This window comes from Ostrea edulis, chromosome 9 (genome assembly GCF_947568905.1).
Source record: "Ostrea edulis chromosome 9, xbOstEdul1.1, whole genome shotgun sequence".
In the NCBI taxonomy this organism is placed as follows: domain Eukaryota; kingdom Metazoa; phylum Mollusca; class Bivalvia; order Ostreida; family Ostreidae; genus Ostrea; species Ostrea edulis.
The window spans coordinates 52,509,679-52,532,337 of NC_079172.1; the positions used below are offsets into that span (position 1 = coordinate 52,509,679).

The 22,659-nt window shown below is 34.8% G+C and overlaps 1 protein-coding gene and 1 long non-coding RNA gene across 29 annotated transcripts in view; one reads left to right on the plus strand and one right to left on the minus strand.

Moving 5' to 3' along the window:
• The window catches only part of LOC125659151 (nuclear hormone receptor HR96-like), a 124,674-nt gene that overhangs the window by 52,623 nt on the left and 49,392 nt on the right, over positions 1-22,659 (plus strand). For 2 of the 28 annotated variants that reach the window (XM_056149542.1, XM_048890725.2), the window contains one exon: positions 18,010-18,074. The exons of 21 other annotated variants lie outside the window; for them this stretch is intronic. In XM_056149542.1, coding sequence (XP_056005517.1) covers positions 18,039-18,074 — 36 coding nt within the window. In that variant the 5' untranslated portion in view covers positions 18,010-18,038. Of the gene's footprint in view, positions 1-6,374; positions 7,161-11,183; positions 11,321-12,456; positions 12,589-18,009; positions 18,075-22,659 lie in introns of those variants that run through there. 5 more of the 28 variants (XM_056149546.1, XM_048890731.2, XM_056149545.1 and 2 more) reach the window with 4 other exon arrangements.
• The window catches only part of LOC125659156 (uncharacterized), a 60,041-nt gene that overhangs the window by 21,756 nt on the left and 15,626 nt on the right, over positions 1-22,659 (minus strand). The window contains exons 2-3 of the long non-coding RNA XR_008798642.1: positions 10,489-14,484; positions 7,299-7,404 (exon numbers count right to left, since the gene is read on the minus strand). This is a non-coding gene — a long non-coding RNA (uncharacterized LOC125659156). The remainder of the gene's footprint in view (positions 1-7,298; positions 7,405-10,488; positions 14,485-22,659) is intronic.

Genomic DNA, 22,659 nt, shown 5'->3' on the forward strand with positions numbered 1-22,659 from the left:
AAAGGTGTCACCGTGGAGGTGTGTGATATCATTCAGAGCTCTTTTATAGGTCATCTGTTGGCTAGTGGGTATTGGAATACGATCAAAGGATGTTTTACCTGTAAACATTTCAAAAAAAAATTATTTTGGGGGGGGGGGGTATGTTTTATTCTGGAAATGGAATTAGAAACAAGATGACAGTTAATGAATCTAATTATTCAATTTTAGAACCTCTCTGTTCAATTTTAGAACCTCAATTTAATGTTCACTATCTAACCTGATAAGAAAAAAATCTATTTGTATTAAAGAATCTCTGGAATGGTAGGATTTTTATCAGACCATTTTTTAATAGGTGTTTTTTGTGTGCAATCTTAATTATCAGACCATTTTTAAGGTCCATTTGCAATTTAAGATAACTATTGTAAGTTGGATTTAGGCAGGCGATAAAAGTTCAAAGGAAAAGGAAGGTTTTATGCCATGTTTTTCAGATAATTGCAGTCCCTTAGCTTAGGCAGGATAATGATTGAATTATATGGCACACTCATCATTGCATTTAAACAGAACTTTAAGCTGTTTATGGTCCTCCGTGAAAGGGACCATGGGATCATTAAGGTTGCCACTCATTAAACTATCACCCGAAATGATTATCTGACCTGTTCAGTTTGAGTCGTAGTTATGTTCACAATTTTGATAGACACAGGACTGACCATTGGTCCATATATAGGGCTGATATACGTCAATCTTTACTTGTTGCTCCCAAGGTTTGTTTACGTTTTTCAGACTTTTTGGGTTGTAATGGAAATAAGTTAATTGCTGTTGACTGCAGAGAATTTGATAAAGCCGGGGATTGGAAGAGCAACTGAGCTTCCTTCTTTTTTCCCCCTGCCATTATCTATTTCTAAGAAATTTAATTCCAGTGACTGAGTTATCAGCTTTTCTGTTTCATTAACAGTACAAGGAAATGGAAACATTCCAACTTCTTTTTTTTTTTGTCAAAAGATAGTGCATTCATTTACATGAAAGAAAGATATATAATCAGGCCTAATTCTCACTGTTATCAACTGCTGTGTGTGACTTTGAAGATTAATTTTCTTTTAGACATTGTGTAAAGACATATATAATGACCCTTGTCAAATGATATATTGATACCCCTTGCTAATGAAGTTTAGAGAGTAATTATAATGCTGAGGAAGGACAATGTTTCTGCATCTATCCACATAGGCGTTTCTTCTAGAAATATTGTAGTTCAAAAAAGCCTAAATTGGAATAGTGTTTATTCGATCCCCTCTGCTATTCACTGTTTTATCCTATGGTAGGGAAAATATTTCATTATTTGATGAAAAGAATATATGTGTAATGGCATTGAATGAAAATTTAATCTCTAGAGACATATTCACACAAGTAACAATCCTATAGAAAAATTGAATACTTTGAGAAATTGTGATGTACTTTCTTTATCATGGCAGCAGATTGGTCAAAAAAGGGGAAACAAATGATATTCTGATTTAGGCCACGTAGTTTTTTATTTCAAATTGTGGAAGAGATTATATACCTAAGTCGAACTTGATGGGGTTGAGAGAAAACTTTGAGACATATATCTGAGGGTTCGAGATATTGAGGTTAAATGTAGTTGTTCTCACTTGATCACTGACTTTATATTCATATGCATGGTATTCGAGAAATTATTGGTTGAGATATAATCAAAGTTTAACTGAAATGTGAAATTTGAATTAGTCTTCAGATGGATTTGTCAGTATATAGTTGGTTGGTTTTTTTTTTTGGGGGGGGGGGGGGGCTGGGTCATAACTTTTGAAAGTATGTACTAGCAAGAAAAGATGTTATGATTCTAGGAAGATCATTAGAAAAGGTCAAAGCCACAAGGATAATATCATTTAGATTATATGTTGGTTATATAGCCTTGTTTGTAAGTAGTGCAGGGGTTATCAGTGGCATAAGTAGTGCAGGGGTTATCAGTGGCATAAGTAGTGCAGGGGTTATCAGTGGCATAAAAAGTGCAGGGGTTATCAGTGGCAGTGTACTTATAATATATATAATAGTACTGTAACAAGTAATTACTGCATTTGGGGTGAGGCCTACAAACGAGGATTAATTAGTGCTCTGAGTACTGCCCTATTACCCCCACCCCCCGCTCAAGCTAGTTTTAAAGCAGAATATACATATTCCAATATTCAAGAAAGAATGTCAATATTGTTTTTGATGATGTTTTGAAATGTTTATATGATTACTACATTTTGGAGGAAAAACTTACAGAACAAATATTTTACAAAAGGAAATGGTATAAATGGAAATGTCTTTTTAATTAATGATAACAGCATTTCTTCTTTCTTTTTTTAACAATAAGTACTAGAATATACATGTAATTGTCTATATCGCTTTCTTTAATATGTATGAGAGTGAGTAAAAGGTGTATATGTATTTGTTGAAAATGATGAAAACAATTTAAAAAAAAAAAAAAAGTTTTAAAGCAGAATATAGAATATTGTTCATCTCTAGGGCACCTGTAAACTACAGCAACGCAGTAGGAATGGCTTTGTCCATTGACTGTCTGTCCGTTTGTCTGTCTTTTTACACCTGAGGGCTTTGAATTTAAGTTGTGTATTCCTTTTGTGTATTTACGCCTGCATGGTTCATTTGATAATTATATCATGATTAATGATGCCATTGCAGACGACACTCAAACTAGTTCAATTCATGTAGCAGAGATAAGAATATACCTTATACATCCTACCCTGCACTCCATGGGACTTTTTCAACTCATAAAAATTAATAGCCTCTCCCATTTAAATACAGTACAACCCACCTTATCCTGGTGTAGCTGCTATATCTTTGTGTATTTACTCTGTTTGGATGATTTGAATTGATAAAGAAGATTTGAATGGTAAATGAAAGTGTATCAATAATTCATTTAGAATTTAATATCTATTTAAACATTCTCAAAGTCCAAATATTACTGGAAATATTTCAAAACAAAGTTCTCAAAACCGCCCCCTTTTCCCAGTTTTCTAAATGCCCTGAGGGTGCTCAATGGGATGAATGCTGTATCTGACATTCTGTTCATATTTACTGCAGGTCATTTCCTCTATGTAAACTCAATCCGTTGATTTTGATTTTGCCCATCTTATTTTGATGTTGATTAAAGTGATCCAATCACTGACAAAAAATGATTTAAAATTTACACAATACAAGAATATTCCACCACTAACTATTGCTGTTCACAGTTACTAACAAATGTCTGCTGATTTCTTTGTGGTATTTAGATAAGTGTGACTATAGCTGCTTACATAGTCAATCTATAAAGTCTTCAATCAGAGTCTCCCCATGTGTTTTGACATGCAGAAGACATGTTTTTAGTTATACGTGTATAGATTGTATGTGGTTGTTTTGCTATTCCGTGTTGGTGTTAATGGTACTTGCTGTAAGGAATATGAACAACTGAGACAGTGTAAATGTTATATAACATTTGGAAGTAGTGAGGGCATATCAGGAACTGTCTGTTGAAGCAAATAATTTTTTATTGTGAGTGTTTTTCTGAAATACCAATTAATTAAGGTGCTTCCCTGTGAGAAGTCTAAATGGCACAGTTTTATTGCCCGTGGTTTGCACACCTCACACTTAATTATTATAGTATTATAACTTATCAATGTGTCTGCCCACAGAACGTTAAAAAAGGAATAGATGTGTCAAGTTCAACTGCAAGGCTCAGGTCAGCTAGATGAAGGTCATTTCAAGGGGGTCATTAGAATTTTGCTACTGTTGGGGACTTCACATTCATTAATGTTGATTCTGGAAGGAGACATAGATTAATATTCAACCTGATTGGCCACACTACGAGAGAAAATGGCCCCATCTGTGTACATCAAATGATACAACAGTATGAAATTCCTAAGTAGCTCAATCATTTTGAAACGAGACACTCATATATTGTCTTTTCTTGACATGCAAAATACGACATGTAATGATAGCACATGCAATATTGGATAAATTAATGATGTCTTTTCGTGCAAACATTGCATTCTTCAGCTGTTTAGTCCCCAATTTCTGGCATCAAATGATAACTTAAAGAAACCCGAGAAAATAAGAATAACTTGTGTTTCATGAAACTACAATTTTGTTCACTATAGAATTGTTTTCATAAATTTGATATATAATTATAATTTTTTGGTTTGTGGAAAGAGATAGAAATTCAAACGTGTGTGTGTGTGTGTGTGTGTGTGGATGTTGCCAGCTAGTCCGTATGTCATATTCTTACTGATTGACATTTAGTGCTTATGTATATAGTCTATGAATTTTAACATGGAATGTGATAGTTGGTTTGTGTGTTTGGAGAAGGATATAGAGAGAAAAACAATTGTATGAGGAAATTTAGGTAATCTTATGGTTATATATGTCTTCTTCTTTTTTAGGAACTTTATTGTTGTGTGTGTATTTAAGAAATAAATTGCAATATTGAAAATACATAAGGGTAATGAATTACAACACTTCAAGCCAGCATACGTCATAAAGCACTGCCAGTGTACGTGTTGCAGCTCATACCCGCATGTATTATCAAAAGTGATGAAATTTATGTTTTATATTTATTTCTGAATTCCCAGCCATTAAAATAGATGTACAGTGGAACCCCGTTCTCGTTCACAATGAAGTAATATAATTTAGAAATTCTCCATTATATGGGGGGGTGTGTGTGAATGTTTTCATGTTTTAAAGACGTTGACACTTGGAATTTATTTGAAAATAGCTTATTTTGGAATTTATTTATAGCTTATCTTAAAATGTCCATATTTCTTTCTTCAGTCTTGTATCTCTCTTTTCTTGTGAGTGTAGGATGTATATTTCTTTCTTCAGACTTGTATCTCTCTTTTCTTGTGAGTGTAGGATGTATATTTCTTTCTTCAGACTTTTCTTGTGAGTGTAGGATGTATATTTTTAATAAACTTTGGTTATTTATATCTGTCTCTGCCATATTTTTTTTTAAACTTCCACCTCCACAAAAAACTAGAAGAACAGATTGAAACAATGACATCTTATCAAAAGTTGCCTGAAACATGAATATTAGATGAACTGTCTGCATGCAGCTAAATTTAACCTAGACTTGTAAACGTTTGAATTATGCAAGACATTAAAAACTTCATATATGCTGATATGAAAAACAAGTTGAAAGTTTTGTGTAGTCAAGGTAGAATAATGTCATATGTCAAGGTCATTTTCAAAGTTTGTCAGAGTGGAACTTCATCATAGTCAGGGGCAATATATCAACATGTTTCATGTAATTAATAGATTATCATCTAGCATCAGCAAAAAGTATGGGGCAGGTGGGAGGATTTAATTTTTTAATTTTTATTTTCTTAGAAAAATATGAAAGACAAACGATTTTTTTCAACAGATGCACATCATTTAATGCCAGGTGGATATCAATCTATGCTATTTTCACAGTCGAATTCCAGGTTAAGCTTTAATTTCAAACAGAAATATACCTAACTTCTTCAAGATTTACGCCTGTAAGAACGCGAGAAATTAAGAAAACCATATAGATCTATTTCCTTCAGGTGGCTTTTCACGTTACTATACCGGAAATGTTAACAAGAAGTGTAAATACCGGAGTCGGACATGAAAATATTCCAGAAATTGCAAGTTTCACAAAATAAAAAAAAATTCAGGGCGCGGGCCAATTTTTGAGGGGCGGGCGGGGATGATAATCTATCAATTAAGTTGAATTGGCCTTAATTATATCTAGTTGTTCTTTGATTTTTTATTAGAGGTCCTAATGTCTTGCATATACTCGCTTCCTGTTTACTGTGATCTTCATGCACCCAGAGGTTATAATATTTTGATTACTTGTTTGAAAACCTAGAAATGATAGGAAGTACCTTTTGAGAGATGTTGATTTGCTGAAGCCATGTAACTCATCTTAGTAAATCATATCTATTTTTTCAAAGTAATGTCATTTGGCAAATGCAAATTTTGTCCTATGAATCGAATTGCAACAGTTAAAGGAAATGGATGAAATTTAACAAGATGGCGACCACTCCCTCTGATTGACAATGATATAGCGAGGAGACTCTGAGTGGACTGGTGTTAAGCAATGTTTATAGCTGGTATGCCAAATTGTAATAATTATTGTTGTCAGTAAGTATATAATTATAGTTAATCATGACATCAGCAATAAGTCCGACCATTTTGAATCTTCAAATTCAATTAATCTCAGCTCGAGTGAAGCAGATGAGATAGTATTAAATGCTATAGATATTTACTTGCTGTAAAGTATATTTCATAAGAAGATGATTGGCTAAAAGTGCATTTTTCAAGAGGCCACTTGTTTCATCAAAATAATCGTTTATAGCTCCTCTTTATGTGCTGTTTATTGCGGATCCATTTTCAATAACGATGTAATGAACATCAGTTTGTGTAACTTCTGTCAAATTAGTCATCCCGAAAAGACTCTACTGGCTGACCACGACTGTTTACATGGACTTTGCAGACACACATAGAGCGGTGTGATACCTGGGATTGTTTGTTTTACAGTGTATTTACATTTGGGGTCAGATGTTTAAGCTTTGTATGGTCAATGAATGGGGGGAATTAAATGGCGAGGTTTAACTTTGCCATTATTGGTAGACATGAAGTGGACGGTCAGGTTTCAAGATTCTCCTTGATTACACATCCTCTGTGTTTTGGAATATATCATTTATAAAATTGTGTGTGCGTGTAAAGAGCCTAAATGTCACTGTATAGGATGTGTATATTAGAGGTGATGTAAATTACAAAGATGTAAATATTGTGTCATGGAGTTCGAGACCTAAATCAGTTTGAGTTTTGACTATAGCATGCAGAGAATTCTTTCAGAGGCAGACTGGATTTGGATTCATTGAAGTTCAATAGCGTCAGTACCATTATTTTTTGGATTTTCACTCTCCTGTGATGGAATATTATATGAATGGATTTATGACATAATTTAACTCTACCTGTGTGTCTTTTGACCCATTTTGTGACACCCCCATTAATCGTTTTTGTGCTAAATTGATTCGAGGTGATGGAATTATGACTGTGCTTGATTTTCTCAGTAGTTGGCTGTGAAGAAGTTTTGACATAGAATTTTAGATAGAATATATAGTTTATATAGCCATTCCTGTTTTCTGATGGATAATTCACACATGAAATCTGAGGTGAGTTTTGGTGTGCATTAATACTGCAATACAGCATCTTGACTTGCAAGGACAAATAGGGGTCACAATTATAAATCTTTCCTTGAAACATTTAAATACCATGTTTATCCAAATAATTGTCTATTAAGTGCTACTTACTGCCAAAATGTTAGGTGAGAGGAGGCATATGTACATGTTTCAACACTTCACCTCGAGTTTTGTCCCTTTGTGGGGTTGGTTAAAGGTCAATCAGTGAATCTTTACCCTACCAAATGTAAGAGGTTATATACCATGAATTATAGCTAATCAGGTTTTCATACAAGTTCACGGGTTGCCCCACCCTGGGGCATTATTGTAATTGACTGTAATTGATGGAAAAATAACAAATGTCAAAGCTACAATATCAGAAACATAGGGAAATATGATTTTTTCACTACTAGATGGCAGACAAGGATGTAACTTATATTAATTGTGCAAAGTGTTGATACATATTTATACATCCATTTCCATTCTAACAGAAATATTTCATGTGATGATTTATTCAAGAAATAATTTTCATTTTTGTAGTGCATGCATGAGGAATATAATGAACTGAATAAAATTATTTCTTATATTTACTTCTGTTGGAATTCCCAGCTGTTAAAATTATACATATACATGTACTATGTTTATCAAGCAGTTTTGTATTCATAAGCATGTTGTTTACAACTGCAGCACATTCATGAAGAAATGCATATCGATCATTACAATTGGTAAAGATATCAAAAGCAAAAGTATTGGAAATGTAACATATATATTGATATATGGTAAAAGTTTAACAGTATTTATTCATTGTTCAAGTATATAGCATTATTAGCTATTGTAGGTTATTTTGGTGCTTCGTGGTTCTTGTGATCTTGTTTTACTGATCGATATTTGTTTTTAGTAGAGTTTTGACAAATTTAAGTATGATGTAGTATGTTGTATGGCATCTTTTCTTTGCAATATAATATTTCTTTTTTGTCTTTTCCACTGAAACTGTACGTGATCATCTTCACAATTACACCTCCTACAATCTAGGTCTGTCCATCGTACCCACTATTTTGGTCTGGGCCATGATTTTGTAATGGCGACATTAGAAGCTTACACTTGGCGTACTAATCTTTTATATGACATGATGCTGACCCAAGGTCATGTGGTCAAGATGAGCGATAAAATGTTTGAAATTTTTACCGAGGCCAAAAACTCTGTAATAGGGAAACCGTACAAGCTCATACTTCATTAACACAATACTCATTTATACTCACCCTGATCCAAGGTCATTTTGCATAGGTCAGGGTTATCTAGATTCATATTAGTCTGGTTGTAATACAGGAATTTTTAGAAATTTGATTGGATGTGGCATTCAGTTAGATCTTTGGATGAGCTGTGCATGGGATAACATTAGCCTATAGTTAAAGGACAACTTCTGAAGTGTTTAAAGGGGAAAAGGACTAAGGTCAAGGTCGTAAGTCATGTAAGAAACAGTAACATTTCACTCACTCTTATTAACTTAATATACAAATGTGTATTCTATTTGGTTTGATGTGTACACAGCTGGAATATTTGCACCTGTGATGCACATAAGATTATTTAAAAGTGAATTAATTTTGTGGATTTAGCTTATATAACTTCATGGTATGTAATTAGGATGCAGAAATGATAACTGGGAGTGTTAGGAAGATTTGACAAGGAAGTTCATGTCAAACTGTTGTTTTCCTTTAATGATGTAATGCCATTGGCTATGGATTTTTCCCCCTACGTGACTGACTATATAAAACATCAAACTAATGAATTTGGAGTTTTTGAGGGCTTATATTAACCAGAATACAAAGTTCAATCGTTTCAACAATTTATTCTTGCAGAATGTGTATGATAGGAAGTTTTTATGATTATCATTGCAATTTTGTTATTATAGGCTTTCATATAAATGCGATAGAACTGATATTTGTGGGTTTATTAAGTCACTGCATGTCAACACTCCTACTCATGAGGCACTGATCCCCTCTGTTATGGATGACATTTTTAGATTATGACAATTTTAAAAAGGTTAAGAAATCAAGTGATTGGATTGTAAAGCCTGAGGTCTAAGATGCAGAGACCATATAGCAATCATTGTGCCCTCTATACTTTTCTTTGATATATCCTCTGTAGTCAATGGTTACAGGGAGATGCATATAGTTTGAGGTCAGAAGGTTTTTGTCAAGGTCATAAAGACAGATGACTTTGGAATTATCTAATAATATAGCTTGAGAGTATTTTTTGTCTAAAAATTTTGTATTCAGTAAGAAGTTGCACAGTTGTTAATGGAGGACATGTTCTGCATTCTATGGTCACTAAATTAAAGGTCAAGGCCACAGAGACATAATAGGTGTGAGGGACTAAACAGAGTAAGGTCAAGGCCACAGAGACATCATAGGTTGGTTGGTTGTATATTGATGAAAATTTTTCACTCATATGGAAATGTCATCATTGCCAGTGAAGGGCTGCAAAATTTAGGCCTATGCTCTGTGCTTAGATTGCCACCTTTGAGCAGAGAGCAATCTTTCTTGTGCCACACCTGCTGTGACATGGGGCTTCAGTTTTTACAGTCTCATCCGAAGAACCGCCCCATTTAGTCACCTCTTACGACAAGCAAAGGGTACTGAGGACTTATTCTAACCTGGATCTCCATGGGTTGAGACATAATAGGTGTCGGGGACTGAACAGGGAAAGAGATTACATGCAGGTTCATTTTTATTTGATTAATTAGATCAATATTCATTGTATGTATTAGGCTTTTAAGAAATAAATTTCATTTTTGAAAATACATGAAGGTAATCATCACACATGCATGCATTGTTCACAATTGTAGTGCATCGTGAGGAATTATGATCATTACAGTTTGTGAAGATATCAAAGTCACTAACTCACTGGAAATGTTAGTAAATTGATATACAGTTGAACTTGGGTTTTATGGAACATTCACATATCTCGAATATCATGGGTATGTTGAAGTGATTCGAAAGTCCCAACCTCTTATTCTTTAAGTATTTTGCCCTTGATGTCTCAAACCCTCGGATATTTGGAAGTTAATTCTTTTCTCGGCCCCATCGAGTGTAAGATAACAAGGTTCGACTGTGTATTATGTATAGCAGCTTTGATTTCATTGCTAATATTGGGAAGATTGATCTTTTTGAGCAGAGAAATATTAGTGAAAGGAATGGATATAGAGCATGAATTGAAGTTGTGATTCAGAAATGGATTTTAACAAGAAACCCTGAAAATGATATGGAGCAAATTTAAAGTAATGTACAGAATTAAGTAATAAGATGTAACGGTTGATACGAACCCCGATGACTAATAAAATTTCTGCCGTAGTTATATTTTATGTACACATTGATGATTCTACTTTCTCGTAGCGAGTCCTACATACGCTCAGTATGTAATTAACCTTGAATCAGGACGTAATTTCTGCAGTAAACAGGATATGATATCAATCATTTTATTTAATGATGACTCGTTTGAAATTTTTTTATAAGACTGACTTAAAAAATTGTCACTGATTAAATGGCTTTTGTTAATATGATAAAATCTGCAATTGAAAATATAAGAAATTGTGTCAGATTTGCAGGGTTTTTGTAAGTATAACTAATATCTAAAAGGTGACACATACAGGACTGATTTCCTCCCTCTAAATGTGTCCACTGGCACAGACTATTGATCCAATTTGTACCTTTACAAAAAAAATCTAAGTGCTGAGACATTTTCTGAGTTGAGAGCTTTATACATGAGTATTTGAATGTTAGGTTTTCGTGATAAACACTTGCCTTGTTTAGTTAAGGAACCACTTATGTACACAAAAGAGGCCTGCTATGAAAAGGTATTTGCTTTTCTGAGTTAGACAACTAACTGTATTACCAAACACAGACCTAAGATTTTGTTCAACGAAGGGCAACAAGTCAATGGTATAATTCGTGGGGATGTTTCTATATAATGGACTCCCATGAGGACTTGTGGGAGCTTTGGAATTTTACAATTGAGTGATACTGTGCTCTTTGAGGAAGTAAGGGGGGGTCAGCCCAGGAAGCCAGTGCATGGTGTCTGTCCCGGACCGATTCAGCAAAGTGATTTTTAGTCAGTGTTTATCACAGTGGAATTAATACATGGGGGACGTTTCAAAGGTAAACCAAAGGAGTTTATAGCTAAATACCAAGTTACTTTTAAAATTTCTTTTTGATTTAAAGAATTCTGTGTAGTTTGCAAATAAGTGATTTCAGTCTGGACTGAAATTGGACCCCAGTCCTGATCAGAAACTGTAAAACAATGCTCTAAGTGTGATTGATATGTTATTTTATAGTTATAGAGGCAGTGTTCATGAATACTTGTGTTTCCTGGAATTTTATTGGTCCCAGTCCCGTTCTCTAAATGCCTAGTAAAAAATCACTGCAACCATACCCATAATTGTGCAGGGTTTTAATACTAATTTGTAACTCCGGTAGACCGAGGCTAGTATATTATGCCCCAGACTAATGTAATATCATTCATAAGTAATCCAATGCAGTAGTAAAAGATTAGAATCGGATAAGGGAAAGTGTTGGATATTTCGGACAGGTGTGATATTTCAGACAGGTGTGATATTAATCAGAAAGTCAATAAAAAACATTACAGTAAAACCTACTTTTAATGAGCAAGCTTATAATGAATTCACGTTTATTGTGAAGTGATATTTATTCCCATATGTGAGGAAATTAAGAAAATTTTCATTGGATATAACTAAGTTTGGTTATAATGAACTGTTTTGCTGAACCTGAAGTTTGCTATAACTGTGTTTTACTGTATAATTTACTTTTCTTTTGGTATTTGTCCTAAATTAAAACTTATTTGAGCACTCGATATATTTATAAGATGGAAAACACCAAATTCTGTGTGCATGCATGTGTGAGTAAGCTCTGATTGGTTGTTGTGAAAATGACCTTTGCGAAAATTGTTGTGAATTATGCCGACATCCATCTACTTTCTATTTGAAGGACAAAATCATGTCTCATTGAGGTTATTAGTTTTCTGCTAAAATTGACCAACATGATTAAAATCACCATGCCATTACAGCCTTTAGAAAAATAGGTAGATAAACAATATTTGATTGACTACAATGTTTTGTCGAAACACAATAAATATGAGTTTTTAAATAATGTTCATCGTACTGTAGTTTGATGTAAGAATTTGTGAAAAATATGAATAAAAATTAGTCATTGAATTTCCATGTAACATCCTAAAATTTGTCAGTTTTTTTTTTTATCCTCAAAATTTTCTAGGGGAGGCAGTTTATCTTCAAAATTTTCTGGGGGAGACTGGACCCCCATCCCCAGCAGGAGGGAGCAAACACCATCCTGCACCCTCCCTCCTTTGCACTAATTTGCACCTTGACCGACGGCCATCAGCAATCACATTAGTGAGAATTATGCAGGACTGATGTAAAATTTTCAAGTCACAAGTGTTAAATTGTGTTGCATGTTCTCCCTTTGGGCAATGTGTCAAATTGTTAAATGGTTACCTTAGATGTTACATTAATGATTTTATCTGAACAAGTTTTGGTAATACAGTAAAAAAAAAAAAACCAACCCTGTCTTATCGACATGTTTTGGGAGACAATTAAAGTTTGTGTATGCCAGTTTAGACGGGATGCTGGCTAATGCTGATTGTAAAGAACATAAATACAAAACAACGATAGCTAGTCTTTAAAATTAGGGTCGAAACATACAGTGGAATAGATTATCCAGGTATTGGATTAGATGATTTGAATTGTACTTTTATATTTTGTAGTAATATACATATTTCGGTGACAGGGAATTGCCGGCTGTTTCTGGCCGCAAAGCAGAGCATCTAATTCAGCTCATTCTAGCTTTAAGTGACATCCTGCATCGTGAGCTCAGATGTGCAAAAAACTAAGGACTTTCTCTCAGTGTTGAAGAATATAATGTTAGGTATGACTGGATGATGGTATACCATAGTAACACTATGTAACTGTGAAATAGGTGCAGACATCAACAGAAATATGCTAGCTATCAAACTATTGACTATCCAACCACTCCACCTCCCCCCTTCTCTTCCATTATTTATAGATAGAAAAACAGGACTTGAAACTAACTTTTTATGGCACCAGTCCAGCCGGACTGATAGAGTATGTTTCAACCAGTCCGTAGAAAAATTTACCACTCCACCAGAGTTTTCCAGAAATAATTAAACCTATTTCGTTAATGTTATTAATTTGAAATAATGGAATTCAACTCAATATGCCTCAGACAATATTGTACATGTACTTATGTGAGATTTATATTTACTAATCAGGTTCGTCTGATATCTACAGAGGAATGCCAAATGTGTGTTTAAGATTTCATATAAGTATATTTTCCAAAATGATGCTTTAGGAAATTATAACCAGACCGATCGGACTGACTAAAACAAACGTCAGTCAGTCCGCCAGACTTTTAACCAGTCACAGACTGACGGGCATATGTTGATTTTGAGCCAGTGGACTTGGGTTTAAAAGCTAAGCGGAGTAGAGTCACACTCAGCTGTTTACCCCAAGCCGAGATAGACATCCATCCATTTACATTAACAGGTACATAAGTTAGAGTTTACAGGCTTTAGGAAGGGCTATTGATACTTTGACCTTACAACATGTACAAGGAGAGGCTGCATTTCAAGTAATCTTCTTTAGAACAGGTTCATTTCCAGGTACAGCTGTATCTATAGTCTGATATACTGGACCAAACTTACCTGCATTTATCTTACGATATTCAACATCTTGTCTTGTGTATGACACACATTGTACAAGTGAATGATCAAGGTTTTGGAACAGCTCCATTCCCAAGTAACTGAACAGATTTCTTGGATACCTCTGACTAAGAATACAATGACTAGATGTGCAATGCACGGGATGCTTCATGTGTGTTTGTAAATTGTTGAGATCTATGGATACACAAGCATTATCAAAACTGAAATTTCAGATAAAAATGAACACAGTAAAATATCCATGCTTAGAAGTATTCAAATGTAAGTATTTTTGCAAATACTGTTAAAGTATATTGTTTTATTAATTACGGGGCAAAAATGGCATCTTAAACAGAATGTTTATAGAACATCCATGGATGGGACTAGTTTTATATATGACGTGTATAATGATATTGATAATTTGCTTGAACCCGACTACTCTACATTGACAGACAGGTACTTGCCGTTCTTTCCCTTTGCTATAGAACCTCGATAGTCAAGTGTCGTTTCCTCTGTGTAATGTATATCTCTTCTCCATCATACCCAGTGTTTCCGTTTTAGCCAATCACATTTCCTTTAATAAAAGTACATATTAAATTGATCACTTAAAAAGAATTGAGAATATTAGAATTGAATGTGAAATATTTTTAAATTGGTGTTCAGCTTGTGTGAGCTAGAAGTTCATTAGAATAAACAGTGGCTTAATAGATTTAAAGGTCTTAGAATTATCTTTCCTTTTTTTTGTTGTCTACCATTACAGGGAACAATGCCTCTGTACACTTTAAGGATATATGTTGTCCCAGTTTAGTCATTTTAGAATTAATATTTGTAAAATGTGAGGATATTTGCTCTTCACACAGCAGACTTGGCTTTTAGTTGAACTTGTAATTGCACTAATGATGCAATACCTAAGGGACTCAATCAGATTCCTCATACACTAGACATGTGTTTGTTTTGGAGAAATTGCCACTTAATATCAATATCTAAGAATTTGAAATTACTTTTAGGGCCAATTAACTTTGTGATAAGAATATATTAGAATTTCGTACTTATAGCTTTATTAACAGACAATATGTATGAGTTCTGAGCCAAGGTCATATGGCCAAGGTCATGGTATCTAATCAAGTCAAAATATGGCATGCAAATTATGCAAAAACATCATAACCCTGAACCAAGGTCATTTTGCACAGGTTAAATAAAAAGTTGAAAACATTTTTGTGGGGCTGAACTTTATAGTAGATGAGCGATACTAGTGGTTCATACTGGTCACAATTAGTACAGTGTAGCATGACCTTGGAGTAATGTACATCAGCTAATGCCAAGGTCACTGGTTAGAAATGGTGTGGGGATTTTTCTGGCCATAACTTTTGTGGGGCAGTTGTAGCCCATATTTGGTTCAAAGATTGTTCAATTTTAACTAGACAGTTTGTTACAACCCTTACATCATTAATTAAGTCACAGATCAGCATCACTAATACAAAAGTTAAAAGTATTTATCGTGGACATGGTTTTATAATGGAGAAACATTAGAAGAAATGAATGTCACTATCAGTCATCTATTTTGATAGCTCCAGGGAGTTTGAAACATACACTCATTAATTGCACCAATAGCATGCAAATCTTTTAATGTAAGTTTTTATTATGTGTTTACCTTACACAGGTGACTGCAAGTACTGTACCACATGTTTTCCACCTAGGTGAAATATCTCAACAGAGTATAATGCCTGGAATTATTTTCATTATTTTTATTATTTTTTATTCGGTTTTTTAGCTCACCTGAACCGAAGGTTCAAGTGAGCTTTTCTGATCGCTTTTTGTCCGTCGTCTGTCTGTCTGTCCATCTGTCTGTTAAACTTTTCACATTTTCGACTTCTTCTCCAGAACCACTGGGCCAATTTCAACCAAACATGGCCAAAAGCATCCTTGGGTGAAGGGCTTTCAAGTTTGTTCAAATGAAGGGCCATGTCCCTTTCAAAGGGGAGATAATCACAAAAATGCAAAAATAGGGTGGGGTCATTTAAAAATCTTCTTCTCAAGAACCACTGGGCCAGAAGAGCTGAAATTTACCTGAAAGCTTCCTGACATATTGCAGATTCAAGTTTGTTCAAATCATGGCCCCCGGTGGTAGGATGGGGCCACAAGGGGGGATCAAAGTTTTACATACAAATATATAGGGAAAAACTTTAAAAATCTTCTTCTCAAGAACCACTAAGCCAGAAAAGCTGAGATTTACATGAAAGCTTCCTGACATAATGCAGATTCAAGTTTGTTCAAATCATGGGCCCCTGGGGTTGGATGGGGCCACAATAGGGGATCAAAGTTTTACATAAAAATATATAGGAAAAATCTTTAAAAATCTTCTTCTCAAGAACCACTGAGCCAGAAAAGCTGATTTTTACATGAAAACTTTCTGACATAGTGCAGATTCAAGTTTGTTCAAATCATGGCCCCCGGGGATAAGATGGGGCCCCAAGGGGGGATCAAAGTTTTACACAGAAATATATTGGGAAAAACTTTAAAAATCTTCTTCTCAAGAACCACTAAGCCAGAAAAGCTGAGATTTACATGAAAGCTTCCTGACATAATGCAGATTCAAGTTTGTTCAAATCATGGGCTCCGGGGGTTGGATGGGGCCACAATAGGGGATCAAAGTTTTACATACAAATATATAGGAACAATCTTTAAAAATTTTCTTCTCAAGAACCACTGAGCCAGAAAAGCTGATTTTTACATGAAAACTTTCTGACATAGTGCAGATTCAAGTTTGTTCAAATCATGGCCCCCGGGGGTAGGATGGGGCCACAAGGGGGATCAAAGTTTTACATACAAATATATAGGGAAAAACTTTAAAAATCTTCTTCTCAAGATCCACTAAGCCAGAAAAGCTGAGATTTACATGAAAGCTTCCTGACATAATGCAGATTCAAGTTTGTTCAAATCATGGCCCCCGGGGGTAGGATGGGGCCACAAGGGAGATCAAAGTTTTACATACAAATATATAGGAAAAAGCTTTAAAAATCTTCTTCTCAAGAACCATTGGGCCAAAGAAGTTGACATTTACATGAAAGCTTTCTGACATAGTGTAGATTCAAGTTTGCAAAGGGTAGTTTGGGCCATAATAGGGACTAAGGTTTTACATGCAAATATATATGGAAAATCTTCAGATATGGGCCAAGGTGACTCAGGTGAGCGATGTGGCCCATGGGCCTCTTGTTTTTGGTTGTTTTTTTTTTTGGATTAGGTTTGAAAATTGATGAATTAAATAATTAAAACTTGCAGGTAAACATGTTGAAAGTGCAGGGTTAGGGAGAATGTTGATTTACAGCAAATGGAGGATTTAAGAATTATGAAGGAAATTAGATTACATGTATTGACTTGAAACATAGTTCTTAGAAGCAGTTGCTGGATCAGTGAGGTGTGAAGAGAACATCAAGAGTCCTTTATATCGTTTAGGCCACCTATTCACTGAACAAAAAATATGAGTCCTATAAGCTGTGGCTAAATCAATGGAGAGACTGGTTGGAACTTGCACAATTCTAGGAATTCATATTGGGGTTAAAGGTGTCCAGGAAACCATACTAGAAATGTTGTATAAAGATCAAGGTCATACAATGAATTAAACTATGAAATGTATAGTATTAGCTCATTAGTAAGGCACTGCCTTGTACACCCAAACACCCGTCTGTTTTTCATACCTTGTACATACAATTATAGTACAGCCTATAAACATACAAATTGGCGACACACTTCTGAAGCATCATAGAGTATTGTTTCTCTTTTATCATTGTCAGTTGTTTTTTGTTCGGCTTGTAACAGCCAATCAATAGATACCTAATCATGTGGAGCGGTATACCACTTTTGGCTGAAATCTATACATGGCTGCTATATAGAGTTCTGACGCCATGCTTAATGAAATAGTCAATACTCGTTATCTTTGACCTAGACTTGGTGTTTTGTTTTGAAGTTTCTTTTACTGGAGGCCAAGATGACCAAATTTCAATTACCATCCAGTGATTAAAGTAGAAAATGTTAGACTGTTACAAATTTGGTATTTTTGGATCAAATGTCACAGTAAGTTAATGTGGAGTCATTTATTCAGTTTGCAGTACGTAGAGGCAGGTGGTATCAATGGCAGAGAGAGAGAGAGAGAGTATAGGACTACAGGTAAATTAGTCTATAGAATGTGGCTTGAGGTGTCGAATGATGCAGATGGAGAGGAGATGGGGGAGGGGGGGGGGGGGGGGGCTCTCGTGTAGATTTCATCACTAGTCTATTACACCTGTCATTTCAATATCAGACCTCAGGTTGTGGAGAGTGTGCTATGATTATCTAAACAATTAAAATATTACTCCATTGAAGCTGTTGAAAGGAACCTCTATTCCATCCCAAAATTTTAGACCTGAGAAAGAGCAGAATGCTGTAGATGACCTTTACATGTCAGCAAGTGGTGCAGCTTTTTAGATGACAGAGACTATAAAACTTACTAGATTTATGACCCACAGTATCTCAGCCAGGCAGAAAGGTGTTGCCTAAAATGATGAATTAATGGCATCAAGTCTGATTATAATAATAACACGTAGGAATTGATTAACAGGACATTTTTGTACTGATATTTTTTGTAACCAGTACTTGTTTTGTTGTATAATTATAATTTGTAGTCTGACGCGTTGTTTCTATGGATATGTTATAATTTTAACTTGAAAATATACAAGAAAGTGGACCAAGTAAACTGTTCTAAACTATTGGTAAATAATACAGCAAAATAATTCTGTCAGACACTTTATTATCATCGGTGGAGAGTTCTTATACAACCCAGACGGTTTTTGACCTTTCAGTCACCATGAATCTTGATGCAGGAAATTGAAATGACAATTCAAATAGGTTATGTGTTGAAATTCACTCAAGAAGCTCCTCCCTTGTACTCTGTAACAGGACAGGCTCCACCCTCCCTCTAATTCTGAGTTCCATCAACAGCATATTCAACCAATTTCTTTAATCTAAGTTAACTCATAAATGATATGAGCAGCCTAGCTTTAACTGGGGTGTGTCGTAGTAGTAGATGAATTTTGTCACCAGGCTGGTATGACCTTTGATGGACAGACAGGTTCTATACTAAATGGTTAAGTGACAGTGAAATTTACATCTGCAAGTTTTCAAAAACGGCAAAAATGGGTTAATGATGAACTTTCTCGATATTGATTGCACTAGTTATTTGGATTGATGCAGTCTTAAATTGTAGTTTCAATAGGTTGCTTTAAAACAATAGGTATGTAGTGTGATTCATGTCCTCTGTGTCAGGGTTTGTGTGATGTGATTTATTTGTTGTTACGTTTCAAGAGTTCAGTGACCCTGACTGAGTATTCAGGAATTGAGTCAATTGCGTAAAAAAACTGTTCTAAAATTAGATCATAATAGTTGCCAAAGCAGTGGGATATGAATTTCGTACTTCAACGTAATTATGAGATGTATAAATAATACAAATTTCCGCTGAATGTTTGATCAGAAAGTAAGATTATGTTCACTTTAGGTAAAAATCATGAGTTGATTAATACAGCTGGTTTTATGATCTTCAGTTTTGTACTAAGGCACTGAAGGCAGAAAGTTAATAAGATATTAACTGAATTTTTGTAGGGCTCTCTATTTAAGAATTCATCTCTCGGTGATTACTGAGTATGTGATAATTCAATAAAAGCTACGTTTCCTTAGACATGACTTAACACCCTGTCTGCACCATTTTCTGCTCAAATAGGTTCAGTATCTGCCTTTTAACTTGGTGTATGATCATCTGGGTAACAGATTTATCCATTTAATTTTTTTCTTCTCTTTAACAAGGTTGAGATGTGTTTTAAATGGTTTGCACAATCATTACTGCCAATTTAAGCACCAAAAAAAAAAAAAGTGAGAAAGAAGCATTTGCAGATGGCTTTTAAAAGCTTTGTAATATATAGATATATATTTATGTAGATGTTAGTGTGAGGTTCTTTGAGCTGTTCAGGAGCAGTGAACTTGCCTGCGAAATGGATTGAACTACAAATTGTAAAGTAAATGTTTCAGAAGGTTATAAAATCGTCATATTGAGTTAGCGGGCAACAGTCTTTTTACAAAATACTCAATGGTTATGATTATCTGATATTTATATTTTTTTTTTTAAATTATCTTATTTCAAACCATGCAGTTTGCGTAAATTATCTTATTTCAAACCATGCAGTTTGCGTAATGGACAATGTGCTGGTCAATTATAGTTCAAGATTTCTTTTTGCTTGAAAAGTTGACATTTTTTAGGAAAATGTAATATATCGCTGACAATGTGATGTCATATTTGAAAATTGGAATGAGTTATAATGAAAATGAATTTTCAATTTGGTTTCACATTATTTTGACGTGAATTAAAATAACTTAATTACAGAGAAATGAAAGAATGATTAAAATTAAGGACTGCAAACAGCTGCTGTTTTACTAATAGTCCTTTATTCAGCTTCATAACCATTGGTAGGTTATGCTTGCATGATATGCACAGGAAATATTGATTCCATGAATGTAATATTATTCAAGACACACACAAACACAATATGCCACAATTAAAGTTCATATCCATTTCCTATGTAAACAAAAAGACGCCTGAAGTACCCAAATAAAGTCATGTAAGAAGAAGCAAGGAAGGAAACGATATGCCTGCAGATTACACTTTTTATGGTCAAATGTTTATATGTACACAATTAAAACTGACCAAAACCATTATGCTGCTTTGAGGATTTATTGCTAGAAATTACATTTGTCAGTGTTACATCCATCCTTCAGAGATTTCTGAGGAGGTCTCTTCACCCGACATGTGATACGACATGTCTTATACATGCTTAGGTGTTGAGTGGATTACATCAGTTTGTTGGTATACAAATCAATGTTTGTGGTAGAGTTTTCCCACCTGTACACCATGAGTACCTGTGTAACATTTGGTAGTAGATTACATCAGCAATGATGGACTGTTTTACGGTAGAAAAGCTCAGGTGTAATGACCGTCAGAGTATCTACTAGTATATACATCAGTACAGGTGTAATGACCGTCAGAGTATCTACTAGTGTATACATCAGTACAGGTGTGCACTTATATCTCATAATAGTATAAATTCTGCTGATTTGTTAATAGGGCATGCATTTGCTATAAGATTATCATAAAGGACCACAGGGTTAATTTTATTCACCACACCAAGTCAAAATTTATAATCTATGGTAGGGATTTGGAATATATTCGTGGACTACAGTGATTTATTATTTTGACAGAGGACAGGTGGCAGGGACTGCAGCCTCAGAAAATTATTTGCTTATTATATTATTTAGTCTCACTTGGAATGAATTTTTGTAAGGCCATGTAAAATAGTGCAAAATTAAGATAGAGTTGCAATTGTACTTCTAATTTCATGAGATGCAGATTAAACTTAGCATTGTTTAGTCTAGTGTAGGATGTCTCCATCTTCCAGTAAGTCCTAAACATGGTACAATTTCTGTACCCTGCAGACTGCATTCAATAGACTGTTTTGAATCAGTTCTCTTGATTTGTTAAGCCCGGGGTTATAATTGTTTTAACTCTCAAGAAATGTTATAACTGATTGCAGAGGCTGACTTACATCCAGAGATGTTGACTTAATGTTTATATTAAAATTAATGACTGAAATTAATTTTGTGAGGAATTTGATAATAGCCGAAGCATTAGAATCATATATGAATAATTCACGCTATGGTGAAATTGTTATTTTAGCCAAATCCATTGAGGCACTAAATGATTTTCAGCCAAACTTGGCATAGAGTGAAATGGGTTGAAGTCACTGATGAAATAACACCGTATGAGCTTGGCAGTTACCTTTGACCTCCTTGTATCAAAAAATGTTAACATATTGCTTTTAAAATTATGTCAGGCAAATTAAATTCTTGGCCTTTTCATTTGATACATATTAAAAATTGGCTACTATAGACTATATATATATAACTATTAAGAATTGTCTACTATAGACTATATATATAACTGTCAGCTGACTTGGGAGACATTCGTGTTTCAAATTCAAGTATGGCTTGACATGTTTATTAGTATTTATAGCCTCTGGGAGTAATATCATCCTTCATTGGCACAGTTGTGAGATTTATAAATTCTTATAGTAACCAAGGGGACAAGATTCAGTCTAGAATGAGGCTTTGATGCCAACTCCGACAGCGAAATCAGTCTAGAGTGAGGCTTGGATGCTGAGTCAGACAGAGAAATCACAGTCTAGATCAGTGAGGCTTGGATGCTGTCAGTCAGACAGCGAAATCACAGTCTAGAGTGAGGCTTGGATGCCGAGTCAGACAGTGAAATCAGAGTCTAGAGTGAGGCTTTGATGCTGAGTCCGACAGTGAAATCAGAGTCTAGATCAGTGAGGCTTTGATGCTGAGTCTGACAGTGAAATCACAGTCTAGATCAGTGAGGCTTTGATGCCGAGTCAGACAGCGAAATCACAGTCTAGAGTGAGGCTTTGATGCCGAGTCAGACAGTAATCAAAATCTAGAGTGAGGCTCTGATGCCGAGTCAGACAGTGAAATCAGAGTCTAGAGTGAGGCTTTGATGCCGTGTCAGACAGCGAAATCACAGTCTAGAGTGAGGCTTGGATGCCGAGTCAGACAGTGAAATCAGAGTCTAGAGTGAGGCTTTGATGCTGAGTCCGACAGTGAAATCAGAGTCTAGATCAGTGAGGCTTTGATGCTGAGTCAGACAGAGAAATCA